The 19,477-nt window shown below is 35.8% G+C and overlaps 1 protein-coding gene across 9 annotated transcripts in view; it reads right to left on the reverse strand.

The window, feature by feature from the left end:
- DMD (dystrophin) overlaps positions 1-19,477 on the reverse strand; it is a 9,298,038-nt gene that overhangs the window by 7,054,171 nt on the left and 2,224,390 nt on the right. For all 9 annotated transcript variants that reach the window (XM_044072398.1, XM_044072396.1, XM_044072400.1 and 6 more), the window contains one exon: positions 17,055-17,236. In XM_044072398.1, coding sequence (XP_043928333.1) covers positions 17,055-17,236 — 182 coding nt within the window. The remainder of the gene's footprint in view (positions 1-17,054; positions 17,237-19,477) is intronic.

A 19,477-nucleotide genomic window follows, 5' to 3' on the forward strand; every position in this document is an offset into this window, starting at 1 on the left:
AGTCAAAAATCTAGCAAATATATGTAAAAAATATGAATCAAGTCCCAAATATTTTGAATATGTAGACAAGTTGTCCAAGGAACTAACATCATATGACAAAATTATCAAGGAAAGAAAAATAAAGAAGTTTAAAAGGGATAGCAATGACTATGAAAGGGGACATCCGTTTCAAGTGCAACGATCTGTGAGGTTTCAAGACAATGTTCCTACTATGGGCAGAGGCAGGTCCAGAAAAAGGCCCAGATCTATATTAAAAAACAGAGACCACTTTCAGACCAGTACCTCAGGGGAGGAGTCATCCAATACCGACGGTGAATATGCCAATACTGACAATTCTCCACTTAAAAAGAAAACCAATACACATTACCCTTTAGACATGGTAGGAAATCCAGAGGGGGGAGGAAACATAGAAACAAACACATCTATAGATTCAATGACAGGACTGATTCAAGCACTACTCAAGTAGACACACAAGTTTATGAAAATGTGTTGAATTTATCGGATTATGTTTTAACATCAGAACAAAAACAAATTCTTAATAAAGGGTTAAACTTTGTTCCCAGTTTCTTTTGTGATGAATACCAAACCTCATTAGATGTTATTGATTTTTGTCGTAGACTAAATCTTAAACTGTTTTTTTCAGAACAGGATAGTTCTAATGTTCAAAGATCTACTGATTTCACCTTCCACAAATCAACATTCCAGCCACCTATGAATAAGAATGTAGCGATATTTCAACAAGCGGTGCTAAAGGATTTACATTTTCCTCTTTTTGAGGTTGCTACTGGTAGGGACAATATCAGTTCTAATGAAAGAGTGGCTTTGTCTGAACTTAGAAATAATCGCAACATAGCAATAGTTCAAGCTGACAAAGGGGGTGCAGTGGTAATCTTAAACATGGACTTTTACACAAATGAGGGTTTACGACAACTATCTGACAAACAATGCTATATGAAAATGGACATTGATCCAACCATGACTTTCAAAAAAGAAATTGATGTCTTTTTACAATCTGCATTTGAGGAAGGTATACTCACTAATAAAATGGTTCAACATCTACAGGTTAAGGAACCGGCTAGACAAATTTTGTATCTTTTGCCCAAAATACACAAATCCCTTACACATCCACCAGGTAGGCCTATAGTTTCTGGTCATGGTTCTCTCACAGAACCCCTGTCTGCTTTTCTAACCCAATATTTAAAACCACTATTGACCTTGGTGAGAGCAAGAATTCAAGATACCACACAATTTTTGCAAATAATTGAGGATTGTCAACTAGAACCCCATTGGATAATGTGCACTCTGGATGTTAAATCCCTCTATACCAGTATTCCACATTGGGCAGGGCTTCAGGCTGTTGAATATTGGCTTGTCAAGTCAGAATTATACTCTCCGGGTTTCAACACTCTACTCATTTGTCTCACCGAACATGTTTTAAGTAAAAATGTGTTCTACTTCCAGGGTGATTGCTATTGGCAACTTCAAGGTACGGCCATGGGGGCTTCTTTTGCCCCCATCTATGCAGATCTTTTTATGGCCTACCTTGAGGAATGTCTGATCTATAACCCTTTACACAATGTATATCTTGTTGAAATAGACATATGGAGAAGATATTTAGATGATTGTTGGATGGTGTGGCGTGCAGATGCAAACTACTTACAAGAATTTTTGGAACATCTGAATAACAACATTTGGGGTATTGAATTTTCTATTACATTCCATAGGGATGAAATAACCTTTTTGGATGTTACAGTATATCGTAATACAGACAACACACTTAATACAAGAATTTTTCGAAAATATCCCCAGTTTAACACTTTGCTACATGCACATAGCATGCATCCACGCCACACCATCCGGAATATCCCCAAATCTCAATATCTTAGAATTCGGAGAATTAATTCATGTTTACATGACTACTCTACAGCCAAAACTGATTTATTCAACAGATTTTTGGACCGGGGTTATAGCATTTCTGATATAGAATTAGCTAAAACATATTCTGACAATCAAGATAGAAAGTCATTGTTGGAATATAGGGACAAAAATCAAAATGCCAAAAACTCTAAAATGAGATTAATTACGACACTGGGCAAAAACCATCAGACTGTTAGGCAAGCTGTGAACCAAAATTGGAATATTTTACTAGCAAATGATTTTTTGAGGGGAATATTAGATAAACAATGTTCATTTTCATTCAGACGTGGTAAAACATTAGGCACCCTATTTTCACATTACAAACATAGAGAAAGTGGGGCAGCCAAATATAAACAACTTACCATATTGGGAGACGAATTGTTGGGAACATTCAAGTGTGGACATTGTGTTTCCTGTGCTCATGTTAACCAGTTGAAACAATTTACAAGCTCTAATACTAGCAAAGTGTATGACATCAAAGTGTTTGGTAATTGTTCCACTAGCTGGGTCATCTATTTGGCTACATGCCAATGTAAATCCTTCTATGTTGGCAAGACTTCACGTTCATTACGCATTAGAATTGGGGAACATCGTAGCGACATACGGAATCATAAGACATCTAATGCTTTATATTTACATACAGTCAAACATCCCACTGCCCAGTTTATGTTTACAATCATTGATAAAATTACAGGGAATAGACAAAACCAGATAGGTTGGCAAGGTATCTTGAGCCACAAGGAGAGATATTGGATAACACATTTAGGAGCCCTTTTTCCCCCAGGTCTTAATGATCATTTATAAATCATGTATATGTTATTTTTATTTTTATTTTTAGTTATTTATATATTTTTTTGTTTGTAATTTAACATCATAATATATGTTAACAACATGTTACTTTTTGTTTTATGTCAATTTGGTTTGTCACTAGAACCATATTTTGCATACTTTGATATTGTATGGGGATATATATGATTTTCCCCATTTCACAGTGCAATGTTGCTTTAAATTTGAATTGAGTGATTTATGCAAATGTCTATACTGCCATTGGTTTGTTCACAGATTTAAACAAATGTTGACCATGTATTTTTGGAAGATTTTGACTCACTGATGAAGGCTGGTGCCGAAACTAGTATGAGTTTTTCGAATTAGGACATTTTTTGTCCTTTTGTTGCCTCACAATAAATGGTGATACTATCCTGCTGACTATTATGGGCTCCCCAATGAGTTGCAACCAAATCCATTATGTGTGCCTTTACTCATGCATATCTGCTTACTCATGTTCCTACAGAATTTGCACTGCTACCCCTGAATCAAAAATATGTACCTTAACTTTTCCTCTATTGTTGGGTCTCTCACTTTTAAAAGGTATAACCAGTAGAAGAGCCAGGAAGATCCACTACAAATAAAGTGTGTGGTTTAAACTTTATGACTGAATAAAAGATGAACAGGATACTTGAAGTGATGTTGAAAGTAGGATTTGAGAATAACGTTTGGAAAAAAGAAGGGCAACATCTGTGAACTTGTTCAGCTTCAGTGGTTAAGAAGCAATTTGAAGATATTTAGGGAACTAGTAGAGGACAGATAGTGCAACAATTTGTGGCAAATAACAAAGAAGAATAATAATTTATAATAAATAAATAAATAAATAAATAAGAATAAAAGAAAGTGGCATAGTATTTCAGATGTGTAGCCGTTATTTTTCTAAGGTGATCAATAATGGACATTCTAAGCAACCTGGTAATGACAGTTATTGGAAAGGTAGGAAAGCATTCTGAGACAGACCAATACAATTAAAACATATTAGTAATACCAGAAGATGGGCTGAAAGAAATCAAAAGATGGGTTTCACGTAAGAGCAAGGGCTCTAAATAAGAAATAATTAGCACAACAAAGGGTGTATAGTTAGACGTGAATGGCAAAACAGACATTAGAAATTGTCATGGAAAGATCATTAAGCTGTTATGCAGACCAAAGAATAAATTGAGATATGATGTTGGGGAAGGGAAAGATGGTTGGGAAAGAGATTTCTGATCAAATAGTGGCAAATAATGGAAGTAATTTATGATCTTCATTATGTTTGATAAGGCTAGAAGGACTTGGAAATTATGGAAACATATAGAAATGAAAGCTGTGCATCTTGTCACAATGTTCATACAGGAAAAAAAACAGAATTTTATAGGCATGAAACGATAATGCAAATACTTATGAAGCAAATGGAAGAATACCATTGTGGCCAGCAACTAGGTTAAAAACAGCTTACAGGGGCTAAGGAAAATAAAACTGACATTTTCATATGGTTGTATTTCAGGGCCTGATGGAGTAAGCAAGCAATCTTGTACAATCATATTCAAACCGAACTCCCCCTGAACACTATGATAGTTCTTCGAAAAGAATAGCAAAATTATTCCACAAGTATGATTACTATTTTCTATATGCACTGATGTGGTGCATTTGGCACAGTTCCTGTGGTGTAAATATTCATATCAAGAAAATAATGCAAGCAATAATTAAAAAAAATAAATAAAGGAAATAACACAAAAAACTGTACCGAAATGAAGACCAGTCAAGGTTGCAGGATGTCTCAGTGTGTGTATAAGGAAACAAATCCAATCCACAAAACACTTTTTATTAGCAGAATAATCAAAAGCTGGTAAGCGCTTTTGTTCCAAAAATACAAAAGTACATCAGACAAAACACACTTCAAACCACCCATATTTAAACTAAATTAAGATAATTACATGAGAAAAAGCACATTACATAGCCACACCTCCTTAAAGTTATAGTAAAATATATACTAAAAGATATATATATATATATATGTATATATATATATATATATATATATATATATACATAAATATTAGTAGTATAAAAGATATAGTATAAAAAATGGTATACAAAATGGTACAAGATTGTAACCAGCATATAATGACAATAAGAAAAATGTTTTTTCATTACGGATTTAGAACAATACACCTCCATATGAAAGATATACATATATATATTAATATAAATATAGGTATAGGTATAAATATAAGTAAGTGCACACCTATCACTACAAACCATTATTCATTTCAGGGGTATACATTATTATTAAAAAAAAATTTAAATATTAAATACAGAATGGCATTAAATATATATGGTTTGTAGTGATAGGTGTGCACTTATATTTATACCTATATTTATATTTTATATATATATATATATATATATATATATATATATATATCTTTTAGTATATATTTTACTATAACTTTAAGGAGGTCTGGCTATGTAATGTGCTTTTACTCGTGTTTATCTTAATTTAGTTTAAATATGGGTGGTTTGAAGTGTGATTTGTTTGATGAAGTTCTGTATTTTTGGAACAAAAGCGCTTACCAGCTTTTGATTGTTCTGCAAATAAAAAGTGTTTTGTGGAATGGATTAGTTTCCTCATACACATTGAGACATCCTGCAAACTCGACTGGTCTTCGTTTTGGTACAATTAAAAAAAAAAGAAGCAAGAAAATAAAAACAGTGAAATAAAAATTAATGTGATGCACTCACATGCTAGGAATGAAACATTCAAAATAAGTTTCCATGTGCATTTTTGTTTCATAGTTCATTTTCTGTTTATATTTGATTAAATCTAACAGCAAATTCCCTTCATCTTGTTTCATTTTCACTGGTTTTGACAAATAGGAAATTATAATTTTAAGTATTATGGATATACAAGACTCAAGTTATACACAGCTTTGTTTAAATTTATTTGAACACATGTATATACATGTCTTCTTTACTGTAAATTAACTATATTTATTTTTTGTTGTTGTTGTTGTTGTGGTTCAGGAGAAAGAGCAGGATGTCATAGGATCACATGAAATTACTAGGCTATCAACCCGGAGGTCATTTTAAACCTATTCATTTCAACCCAATGTAATACTGCAGAAGTACTAGCCAATACCCAAGATTGCATTTAGTGATGACTGCCCATGTCCTGGAGGGTTGTGGGTGCTGTCCCCGGTAAGGAATTATGGTGCCCAACCACTTGTCCAGGTTCCTCTTGAAGACTGTCATAGAGGTAATCTGTTTCACATGAATTGGTAGTCTGTTCCAAAGGTGTGGCAGTCACTGGGAAATAAATCTGTCCCTCCAGCAAGTCCAAGTTAAGTCGCAGGCCATATTATAGTCCCTGGAATGGGTAGACTAGACCCATTTGATTTATGTATATGCAGTAAGTTCATTAGGTTTGAGTCTTGGGTTGCTCTGTATGCCAGGCATACATCTCCCCTAAGAAGTCTATACGATTCAGAGTATAGTGACAGGGACTTTAGTCATTCCATGTAAGGCACATGCTGGAAACCCTTGATCTTCTTAGTTAGAAGCCTCCAAGGTCTCTCTAATTGCTGCAGGTGCTTAGTACAGTACATACTGAATGGGACGTTCTACTCAATTATGGGCCGGATAAGTGCTAAGTAAAGGGGGGTTATGACCTCTTTTGCTCTTGAGGCGATGCCTTTACTAATCAAGTGAGCTATGTGGAAAGCTTTCCTTACAATGTTAGATAGATGGTGGTTGAAGTTAAGGTCACAGTCAAGCAAAAAATATTAGAGCAAAGGTATATTTTCTCATTTACCTATTTTATTTTTTTTTTGTTTGTTTTTTGTTTTATTTAACATTTTGTTGACCGGGAAAGTCTAACTAGGACAGATCTTAATTTCAGTGGAGTCCCAGGAAGAAGTGTGCCAGATTCATGTCTTTGGAATATGGGAAGAAACCAGAGTACCCAAAGGAAACCCATACAAATGCAGGTAGGACATGCAGAATCCAAACAGAAGGCAGCCTGGCCAAGAATTGAACCAGAGAACCTCTTGCTGTGAGGTGACAATGTTAACCGCTGCACCGCTTGATGTTATGTATCTTATCATTTAGCCTAGACTGGAATGTAGACTCTTCAGGTGAAATAATGAAATTAATTTTGAGGACCTGGATAGAATTACTTAAAATGTTTATTTCCCAGATCTGCGTATTTGACTCTATATAAAGTGCACTAGTTGCACATATTTTAGTGTTTAATAAATGTTTTGTTCAAAGTGAATAAATATTTGCTGTAGAATTTTTTAGTATGAGTTACTACAACTAATGTTATCTTTCTTTAGTTAGTGTCATTTCAAAGCTGAAAAAACTGTTTCAAATGATACTGCAGTTTTATAATAAATAAGCAGAACATTGCATTCCAAGTTATGCATGCTAATTCACATTAATTGACCTTGGCAACAGCATCAAAATACAAAAAATGGAAACATAATATCATACAGAAAGCAAGGATACAGGTTAACCAAGCAACTTAATACTAGCCATTAGCCCCAAAAGCAATTTAAACAAGCTATTAGTATGCTACAACAAAATAGAAAACATTTCCACAGACTCCTACTACAATACACACTACTGTCAAGCCTTAAAACAGCTTTCCTGGCTGGAACTGCCCAACACCTTAGCTCTGAACCAACTTCTTCTGCCTCACCAAATACTGTACCAGCCTGACAAAACTGCAGCCTTACAAGACCTGATCACCCTCTACTCCAATAACCTGAATCTGTAGCAACAAGCGTTCCTATATACCAGATATTCACAACAATAGCTGTAAAAGAACACCAGAAACCGCAGTCCGAAACTCACCAAAAAAATAAATAGCTGCCTTCCTGTGTAATACGATGGATAAACAGTCTTCAAAAACGTTGAAAGAATCCAACTACAGCAAACATAAGGTGAAATGACCCATCTCCAACTGCTTTGCAAAAATAAAGCAGTACGCTGTCACTAACGGGTATACATGGTTTCCAATATTGTCCAACAGTTTATATCCACGGACACAATGTAAAACCAAAGTGTATTTATTTAAAATCGCAGCAAAATCACAGCATAGATAGGTTAAGCGCTTTCACTCACTCAAAGTGAGCTTCATCAGAACAACCTAAGTACTAGTTCAAAGAGTTTAAATAACTTCTTTGGCGCCAATTTTCTTAAAGTGGCAACACTCTCATTACACAATATCAAACGTATCAATTCAAAGATACATGTCCACAACCCTATTACAATCAAAATTTACGTGGTCTTATATGAATAAATAAATAACAATATTTAATGTAATGAAATAGTTAAAATAATATTAATTATCTATATCAAAAATATAGAAATAAAAATAAGATTCCATATAAAATTTGAAATTCAGTAAAGATACTGTCTAAAATTCTATCTAGTGCATGTACAAAAATAGCACATGAATCCATTGGAATAATCAAAACTAATGTATACAAATTATCTATTACATAAAAGTGGTTTGATGGAAATATGGTCATTCAGACCTGGTGGTGTGCCTGCATCAGTAAGTAATTGCCACCAAACTTCTTTATATGCAAGTAAATTTTTATAATCACCTCCCCTAGGGTCCATTTCTAAATTTTCCAAAATGGAAAATTTGAATGTATGTTCTGATCCAAATTTCTCTATATGCCTATAAAGTGCATTATTTAAATCCTTAGTCCTAATGCTATAGAGATGTGCATATATCCCTTTTTTTAAAATGCCTCTCCGTTTTGCCTATGTAATATCCTGAACACTCTACGCATTTGGCTAAATAAATAATATATTTTGAGTTGCAATTGCCTTGTTTAAACCTAATTCTTGTCTTGTTAATGTTCAAAATTATATCTTCATCTTCGTTGATAACGTAACATTGATTGCAACAACCACATTTTAAAGTGTGCTTGGTACTGTTAACAGTCACAGAATCCCATGAGCCTCTTTCCAACAAGCTTTTCAGGTTTATCCCCATTTTATAAACAAAATTTGGTCTTAAACCTAATATGTCCATGGAATCCTGATCCACCATCAACACATTCCAATATTCTATTAATACCTCTTTAATTTTATTTATATGTGGTCCATATTCAAGGACACAAGCCCTACTGTAAACTTCCAAATTCTTCGAATGTTTCATGTTGTTAACCACTTCAACTCCGTTCCTATTAAGACCTAATAATGGGGTAAATTTCTTTCCCCATTCACTGATTACATACTCGTTAACATCTCTCATCATATTATGATCATAGCCTCTTTCCTTAAACAACTCTGTAATGTATCCAAGTTCACTTGACATATCTGTGAATTCAGAAGTCATCCTCACTGTCCTGATGCATTGTCCCTTTTAAATGTTGTACATAATGTTTTAGGGTGATTGCTGGTATATTCTAAGTATGAGTTGCTAAAAGTCTCTTTCCTATGTATTCTAGACTTGAAACCTTTATCTGTATTTTGGACAAGTGTGTCCAAGTAGGCCACACCATCACTACTACTGGTAAATGTAAATTTCAAAAATTGACTACTATGGTTCAAATATTCCATGAAATCATTAAATGTATCTTGATGTCCATCCCATAAAATGTAAATGTCATCTAAGAAACGAGACTAATATTTGATGTTATTTTCATAAAATGCACTATTGAAAATGGTATTCTCCTCCCAATCAAGCATTACCAAGTTTGCAAATATGGGGGCACAAGCCGCCCCCATAGCAACTATTTTAGTTTGTCTAAACAGCTCACCTTCAAAATAGATGTAATTATGATCTAGAACTATAGACATCAGTTCTAATATCAGACATATCTTGTCCCATGCAAGGTGACTGTGTTTCCTAATACTGTTAGTAAATGCTTCTAATCCCTCATATTTTGGTATACATGAGAATAAATCTACCACGTCAATGGATACAAATAAGTAACCCTGTTTCCATAAGTCCACTGGATAGTTTTTTAAGAATTCCCAAGAATCCTTAACCATATGATTAACTTCTCCATATAAATGCTTGAGCAAGGTATTTACTAATACCCCCAATGGAAAAGTTTTGGACTTACTGCCTGCTATTATAGGCCGAAAAGGCAGATCCTTGATGTCTTTATGAATTTTGGCAATGCCAACAATAGTGGCCATTTTAGGATGTTCAACCTTAGGAAAATGGTATGTATCCTCAGTTATTCGTCTGTCCAATAACCCTCTACTCCGATAACCGGGAACTTAGATTCGCTAAAAAGGCACTAATAGCAATCTTCAAAAGCCATTACAGCTCTGGTGACTCCCTGTATTCTAGCAACATTGCCAAGACTTGGAACTCCCTACCACTACAAATCAGAGTAAAACCTAACAAAACCATCTTCTAAAAACAGCTTATTTACCACCTAAACAACTCGTGGACATGCAGCTGCCTAGCACCTGGCTGACATATTCTAACTCCTTTCCCCTATCCACTATCCAAACTCCTCTTTAAAACTCCCACAGATGCACTATATATTATCACAGGTTATTTGTAACTGCCTAGCACCTGGTTGACATATTCTAACTCGTTTCCCCTACCCACTATCCAACCTCCTCTTTAAAACTCCCGAGATGCACTATATATTATCACACATTACTTGTAACTGCCTAGCACCTGGCTGACAAATTCTAACTCCTTTCCCCTACCCACTATCCAACCTCTTTAAAACTCCCAGAGATGCACTATGTATTATCACATGTTACTTGTAACTGCCTAGCACCTGGCTGACATATTCTACCTCCTTTCCCCTACCCACTATCCAACCTCTTTAAAGCTCCCACAGATGCACTATATATTATCACACGTTACTTGTAACTGCCCAGCACCTGGCTGACATATTCTAACTCCTTTCCCCTACCCACTATCCAAACTCCTCTTTAAAACTCCCACAGATGCACTATATTTTACCACACGTTACTTGTAACTGCCTAGCACCTGGCTGACATATTCTACCTCCTTTCCCCTACCCACTATCCAACCTCTTTAAAACTCCCACAGATGCACTATATATTATCACACATTACTTGTAACTGCCTAGCACCTACCTGGCTGACATATTCTAACGCCTTTCCCCTACCCACTATCCAACCTCCTCTTTAAAACTCCCACAGATGCACTATATATTACCACACGCTACTTGTAACTGCCTAGCACCTGGCTGACATATTCTAACTCCTTCCCCTACCCAGTGTCCAACCTCTTTAAAACTCCCACAGATGCACTGTATATTATCACACATTACTTGTCACTACCTAGCACCTGGCTGACATATTCTAACTCCTTTCCCCTACCCAGTGTCCAACCTCTTTAAAACTCCCACAGATGCACTTTATATTATCACACATTACTTGTAACTACCTAGCACCTGGCTGACATATTCTAACTCCTTTCCCCTACCCACTATCCAACCTCTTTAAAACTCCCACAGATGCACTGTATATTATCACACATTACTTGTAACTACCTAGCACCTGGCTGACATATTCTAACTCCTTTCCCCTACCCACTATCCAACCTCTTTAAAACTCCCACAGATGCACTATATATTACTATACATTACTTGTAACTGCCTAGCACCTGGCTTACATATTCTAACTCCTTTCCCCTACCCAGTATCCAACCTCTTCTTTAAAACTCCCACAGATGCACTATATATTATCACATATTACTTACCAACTCACTGTCGCTTACTCCCCACTGTCCCATCTATACTCACTAACTATCCCCTAGACTAAGTTGAAAGCAGTGAACCTCATATGGCCTTGTCTATATTCTCCTCCTTTGACAAACTGGCTAGTATTTTTAGATTTTCCTTACTTGTCTTATCTTCAGTACAGCTTCAAGATTATCTGTACTACACATACTGTATGAACAACGATCATATGTTACTACCTGCTGTACTTTAACTGTATGTCTAAACCATTATGCTTATGCAAATATCTTATGCAATCATATGTTATTATCTGCTTTTTTATACAACTGTATGTCTAAATCACAATGCTCATGTAAATATCTTATGTATAGTATGTTAGCAATTGTTCTGGTGCTTTTCTCCCAGGGCCTCCACTGAAAACAGCTCTGTCCAGTTGGACCACCCCGGTAAACTAATGTAAAATAAAATAAAATAAATCATTAAATAAATAAATACTGCTATAAAAATTATGTCGATATGTAATGTGAAATATACAATGCTACATATAAGTACTCCTCAGAGAACAGGGGAGATGAAATAGTCAGAATTCAAAACAGCATAAATAATTACATTTAATTTTTTTACAACTTTTGCTTTGTTGATGGGAGTCTGTTATACATTGTTGACAATATGGCCATGCAGTTTTCCAGACACAGACTTAACTCATGTCCACTTAATGGAGTAAATAAACACTGAGTACATTTCAAATCATAAAACAAGTTGGCATACTACACTGCAAAGCAGAATGGCGCCAGAACTAACACTGGGATCCTACATAAAGTAAAGAAGAAAATGTCGGTAATCATCATCACGTCCAAGCCTGGCTGCCCACATTTTCCAAATGGACATTTGGACATCAAAATTATTCAGGAATGTACTTTCAGAGTCAATACTATTTGCCATCAATGCCAAGTGGTATCACTCCTAACAGCATAACTATGTTGAAGGATAATTTTCGATAATGCAGCTGTTTTTCTAACAGAGTGATGGAAGGAGAGTATACAACAAAAAATTAATTTTGATTCATATACACCAAACAGCAACTTTGAGGCACTGTTTTCACTACTATCAGAAGAAAAATATTGGTTTCGCTGGCAAAGTTATAATACACTATGCAATTTAGTGATAACGTTTTTTGTGAAATGTAATAATAAATGCTTTGGCAACATTAAATTTGAAAGACCTTAACACATGCGTATTTTATAATGGCAACATAAGACTGAATAATGTTAGCTGGAGAATAAATAATACAGACTGCTATTAAATTACAGCGAGTCTTAGGCTGAAGAAGTCACTAATCTACCGATGTCATGAAAAAAAAAAAAATTAAGACCAACGTACCACATCATTTTTCTACATTATTTATTAAAATAATCTAAGGCGGCAGCATACCAATGGGCTTTTCTTTCCTTTACTAAGGTCGATCATTAAATGTTTGGACAGGAACCTGCTGTTTAATTCTATGTGTTTAATCCTTTATTTTAGGCAAGTTAGTAGTGTCACAATAGTTATGTCTTACTGCTTATATAGATGATGGGTATTAACAGCTATCACAATGCAGCAGGTTTATTACAATGACAAACTAAATGGGTTACAGAAACAACCACAATAATGTCCATACATTATGTTTTTTAGGAACAACAAATAAACAATTTTTTCTGAATTTTACTTGCAACACTTAAATAGAGTCCATTATATGTTTATTTTGGTGTATATAAATTCTTTTTTTCACATAGTTTAAATTGCAAAGTGTTCTATTAAAGATGAAATATTCTGAAATGCCTGTTTACTGACTATTATACAATGACTGGTCATTAGTATTCCAAAATGTGCACGCTGATTGGCCAGCTCAACCAGCGTGCCTGTTGTAAAGCTGACAGTATACCAACGGAAAAGGTCAGGTCGCCCGGACTATTTTTCCTTTGGTATATTGTCCATGTTTTAATTTTTTCTATTAAAAAAAATAAAGTTGTAGTCCCGACTCTGCACATACGAGAAAGACAACCTGATGAAAATACAAGGAAAATCATGTACGTTATATAAAATTAAATACGCATACCTGATTTCCCCTCTGTTTTCTTCAAGCTGTCTTTCTCATATGTGCGCAGTCAGGACTGCAGCTCTCCTACACTAAATTGCCCAAAACTATTTTTTTTTAATTAAAAAGAAAGAAAAACAGAGTGACAGAGATCTTCTTTTCTCCGTTGCTTACTTTCTGAAGCACTGATGTACTGGGTATGCGTGGGGACGCAAGTCCCATACACATGCGCAGTACATCAAAAAAAGCAACCGGATCTCTACGAGCCATGGAAAGTCAGCACGGTACCATTATACAAGGACATTATTTAAGAAAAGTATTTTTTTCTTAAATAATGTAATTGTATAATAGCAATAACCCATGTCTGGGTGTGGGTAATGCTGGATTTACCCACGGTTGTCTTTGTTTTGTCACTCGGGCTTCGGCCTCATGACCAAACCACACCAACCATGGGTAAATCCAGCATTATCCACTACCAGACATGAGTTACTGCTATATTATATCTTTGTTATAAGAACCTTCAGGGTCTAGATTGTGGGACAACACTTTCACATTAATGTGGAATACTGAGAACTAAACAGAGACAGTGATCAAGAATGTCATTCTGAACCAAAGCACTTTCAGCAGGGGATGTTTACCATGTTGTACTTTACATGTGGACTAACACCCTAGTTATTTACATATACTAATATCAAGATAAGTGGACCCCAGAGTAAAGGTAGATGTCAAAGATACCTCTGTTGTGGATTCAGTATACAATCAAAAGTAATCACACATTAGTGATTCAATTGTCACTTTCAAACATTTTATAATCAAAGTCCTGCCTTACCCCTTAGTGGTCAAGCAAATTTTACAATCTGAGGCCATTCAATGAATAAGAAAATGTCAATGAATGAACATTTTGAGCTGGCATTCATTGAGAAGCACAGGGTAGTACATGTGATTGTCTATCAGATTGCCAGTGTTTGCTCAGATGTATAGCACTGAAGGCTGTTTTAAAGCAACATAGTTTATCAAGAAATGTACACGCTAATAAGAAAAGCCATTCTGCCACATATAGTTCATGGCACTTTCTTGCTCGGTTAGATTATAATGCCATGGGCCGCCATAGGTAAGGAACCCGACTTCATGTACTTTTCCATGTCCTGAACATGATCATCAGAATGCACGATGCTTACATTTTCAGTTTTATTGATGAAGGCGATGGGAAGAGGGAGTCATCTTGGAATTATTTTCTCTTGCTGTAGCTCACGGAATCTTGCTCAATGTTAAATGTGAATTGTAGTTCCAAAAAGGGAATTATATTGCTGTGCAAAGGACAGCAGAGGACTCTCTATCCCATTTTTGCATATTACTTTGTACGTACATCAAAGAGACCCCATTTTCTTCAACTGCCAGTGACACTATTGTTTGCAGCTTGTATGTGCCTTATGACAACAGAATGGTCATGCTGATGATATTTTGGAGGCCGTTATAGGTGCACGTTACAGCAGGCATATACAATATGCATTCTCTTCTAGTAGTCTGACCTAATGGTCTTTTCAATAGCACGCACTCCAGAACCCGGCAGTTTGAGCAGAGTATTAAAGCTATATCAATCTGCTACTTCCTGTGTCAGGGTTTCATTCCCTTAACCTACATTTGTCTCCTGTATGACCTTGAGCAAGTCACTTAACTAGATAGCACTTTGGAGCAATTGGAAAAATTGGGTTAGGCTCCTGAATGGTTTCCTGGACAACATGCTTACTAACTACCTTCCAATGAACCTATTAACCCCATTGAGGTTACAATACTCTAAACCTGTGATAGAAAGCAGTGACTTTCAGTTTACTGATTCACTATGATGTCTCTGCCTGTGAGATGTTGCATGCATATTGCAGATGGATTGCTTTCTTTAGTTCCTTATGTGTCTTGCTGGTGTATGTGATTTTTCAGACTTGAAGCTGTTGATGTTTCTGTCATACAGTAACAGCAGTGTCTTCTATTCACTATCTACCAAAAGTCCTCTTTTTCCTGTTCTGCTTGCTGTTCTCTTACTGCTATTCTGTCCTGTCAAGGAAAATATAATCAAAGTCATTGTCACTTAGGGTGAATTCTTCTTTAAGATTTCTGCCATTGTAATTCTTCTGTCATTCAAGTTACATTTGGGGCTACTTCATAATGCAGACATGAAGCGCATTGTCTAACTAATCAGCAATAACATTATTTAATTTGCATTCTGTGTAATGCCATCCGCTGCTTGTTCATATTCTCTTTAAGTGCATGTTACATGTGTTGTCTATTATATATTTGATTCCAGTGTCTACTCTCTATTAGACACAGTTTTATGAACTTTGAAATATAATGCAACTACACAAAGACCAGCAATCCTACTAGTCATCAGTAAGCACACTGTTAATAGTTTCTGCTGAAGTCCATGTATGTGAACTCAAGACTTCTATTTTTATAATTTGCAAGAGTTTTTTAAGTTATGTTTTCTCCCTTCTTTCATTTTGGCAGCTGTCCAGTGTCCATATCCTTTGGTGGATCTATCAGCACTCCAATCAATCCCCAGGTCCAATGCTAGAATTTGAGTAGGGACTAGAGAGCATCTTAAGGATGTCCTGCTTCAAGCCATTTTTTCCTTATTTTATGACATGCCCTGTTTCACTCTTACCCCCTCCCTTGCAGAACATATGGTTGTGTCCATGGGGTGGGTGTGCAGTAGAAATGTGTGGCATATTACCCAATCTCTGTGTCTCCACCTTTTCCTCCCTTTGGACCAGCTTGATGTCCCCAGCATCCACAAGGGATCATCACAGTAGATGCCTACAGAACCACCCTCTGCCAAGGGATGGTAACACCCAATCCTGCTGCCTCTAAGTCAGTTGTCTGAACCTCTAATCAAACCCTCATCACCTGAGCTACAGTCAGGGCTTTATCGTCTATGCCACTGGAACAACTTATTTACAAGAGTTGCTACTTTCAACGAAATGTGTTTGACTACAATAATGCCTTGTAAGTAGGCTTTAAAGTTTGATAGGTACCCTTCAGAAACTTTTTATAAAGCTTGTCATGGAAATCAAAGTGCACTTTGAGTTTACTTGCTTATGTTAAATTTTTTTCACTTACTTATATTTTAGTTTTACTTCAACTGTCATAAGAAAATGTGTCTTTACTTGTTTGTTAGGCATGACTAAACATGAACAAGTTTAAATAGATGAAAGGCCAACAAGTAAATTATAGTTTTCTGATATCAGACAAAATAAATTTCTGTATCCTTTGGAAGTGAATGTCTTTCAAGGTATACTTTCCAAAAAGAAACATTAATAAAACCCAAGGAGTTTAAGTCTGAGAGATGGCCATGTACATTGTGGCAAAGATTGAATAGTTCAGAATGTGTCCCATCACATTGACTAAATTCATTAACAATTCTTCAGAAAGGTTGTTAATGTAGCTTCTCAGCACTGTATGCCTTCTTGTTCAGCTGCCCTTCCATGTAATCAGTTATATGCTGAAGTGTAAATTGTGACAAAAGAAATAATTATTTTACAGAGCTTTCATGCATTACTTACTTGCTTTGTCTTTCCATGCTGGCTACCCTGAGATTTTCCCATCGGGAATTTAACAAGTTCATTTGCTCCCGAATTTCATTTTCTTCATCTTCAGAAAGTTTGCCTTCAGATAACAATTGACTGCCAACGTGCAAAACATTGCCTACATTTCCTTGATGAGATGTTAATTCCATCATAAAACCCTGCCACAAAGGAAAAGTGAACATTAAAGAAACATGTTAATTATGCGAATATTGTTAGATGATTTTCCAACAGATAGTACTCCTTAAAATTATTCATATACACTAACAATGTTTTGCTTAAATTTTACTTATTTGAATTTACTTTTATAATATAAAAAACAAGGAATCCCTTGTCATCTCAAACTGCACAATGAAGAATATTGCACTTTTTCTTGATTCACAACAGAAGGTATTTTGAAAATGGCTGCATGATATGCATATCAAGCAGGAAGTTAAAGCGAGTCCTAATGATATTAGGAAGCATGTGACATACTATAAATGGACAAAGCAAGGAAAAACATTGTCACTGCATACAGCATAGATGCTCAGTAATATAACAGCTGTTACACAGCATCATACTATAGCCTTTAGCATCGCTGTTTCTCATCAGGGAGCACTGCAATTTGGCACCAGTGCAAATGGTACTGTCAACAGTTGGCTTTCCATGGTTTCATTCATCAAAAGATTGCTGGTCACTTTATCAGGACATTGCACAGGAATTAACATGTGTTGTCCACTCACAAAGAACTGAGAAGCATGCATGGCCTTATCATACCTATGCAAACCAAAGTATGTATAGCTCATTCCATACAAGTTACAGGGATTTTTTTAAGACGCCATATGGGTACACTCTGGGAATTTTGCAGGTAACTTTTGCTTTCATAATATAAGTTATGATGATTCGCTGAAGACATGAAAGTTAATGTGAGATTCATAGATAAGTGGTAAGTATGCTGGCTACTTATTGCCTTAAACAAATCAGGTTCCAGCAACGTTGAAAAGGCAGCAGATATAAGTTGGGCTTATATGGTAGAACGTGCAGAGACACAATTACTGTGCAGACCTTTCTATTTAGGCATAAGATGACATGATGTAAACTATGTCAAAATTTCCAGGAGAGAAGAGAGACTTGTGGCCAGCAAAATATAGCTAGGTCATTGGGTATTTTGGGCAATTCTTCTCTATAACTGATCACTCCACAACTGAAACTTGTGGACAGAAAAAGGTTTTACACAGAGTGAAGAGAAAAAAAATATTTTCTGTAATTTTAGCAATCTGTGGCTTGTGAAACAGTGCACTTACCTTCTAACTGCAAATGTAGTATCAGTATTCATTTCTGAAGCTGCAATAGCCTATTTATCCAGTGAATTGGAAGTTAGGTGAAACAAAGTAGACCCATATATATATATATATATATATATATATATATATAATTTGGGGATCTGGATCCCCTCCCAAGTCTGAAACTGGAGGGGAAAGGTCTTGCACCCAGCAAAAGCATTTTTTTTTCCACCTTGGAAATGTCACAGTGTCACTGTTTTGAGTAGCAATCTACCAAGGTTTTAGATACCTTGAGATTGAATAATACATATTAAGAAAATAAGACAAGATTATTGACAGTGTTTTATTCTCCAATAATTCAAATAAATAATTAAAGCTGTACTTCTAGCTATTATTTCAGCTACTGAGGGGCAAGGGAGGGAGTGAAGGACAGATTTTTAATATCAGATGCTTATTTCTGCAAGACTGACAGCTGAACAGAGCTGGATATTTACCAAACTTCCAATGTCCATTACACACTCATTAGGTATTCTCATTGCCTGGCTACATGTCAAATGTTAGGAAAGCAGAAACTGCACCCTGAAGAGAAGGAAACCACCACAGTCAGTCATTATCACCTGCAGCCTCCTGAGTTCATAGAAGGCTAACTTCATCAAAGATGAATTAGGCAGTAAGAACTCTTAAAATAAAAAAAAAAACATTTCATCTGCAATGTTGTCAGAAGATGAATTGTCTATGACTAAAGCCTGGCTGGTATTTGTACTATCAGAGCGGGACAATACTGTGAACTCTCACAATGAACTGAATTTAGTTATACATTCAGTTAATTGCATTATTTTTGAAAAGTACGCTAATTGGCAGCACAGTAGTACACGGTTAAGGTTGCTACTTAACTTTGCTTGGCTTCCCTAATTTCCTTTCTTATCGCAAAAGTGAACTGGAAATAATCTTAATTTCTGGTAGGTATATGTGTAATGAGACTGAATGATTGTGTGTGTGTGTGTGTGTGTGTGTGTGTGTGTGTGTGTGTGTGTGTGTGTCTGTGTGTGTGTGTGTGTGTGTGTGTGTGTCTGTGTGTGTGTGTGTGTGTGTGTGTGTGTGTGTGTGTGTGTGTGTGTGTGTGTGTGTGTGTCTGTGTCC

This window comes from Protopterus annectens, chromosome 5.part0, assembly GCF_019279795.1.
Source record: "Protopterus annectens isolate FY-2018-M chromosome 5.part0, PAN1.0, whole genome shotgun sequence".
In the NCBI taxonomy this organism is placed as follows: domain Eukaryota; kingdom Metazoa; phylum Chordata; order Ceratodontiformes; family Protopteridae; genus Protopterus; species Protopterus annectens.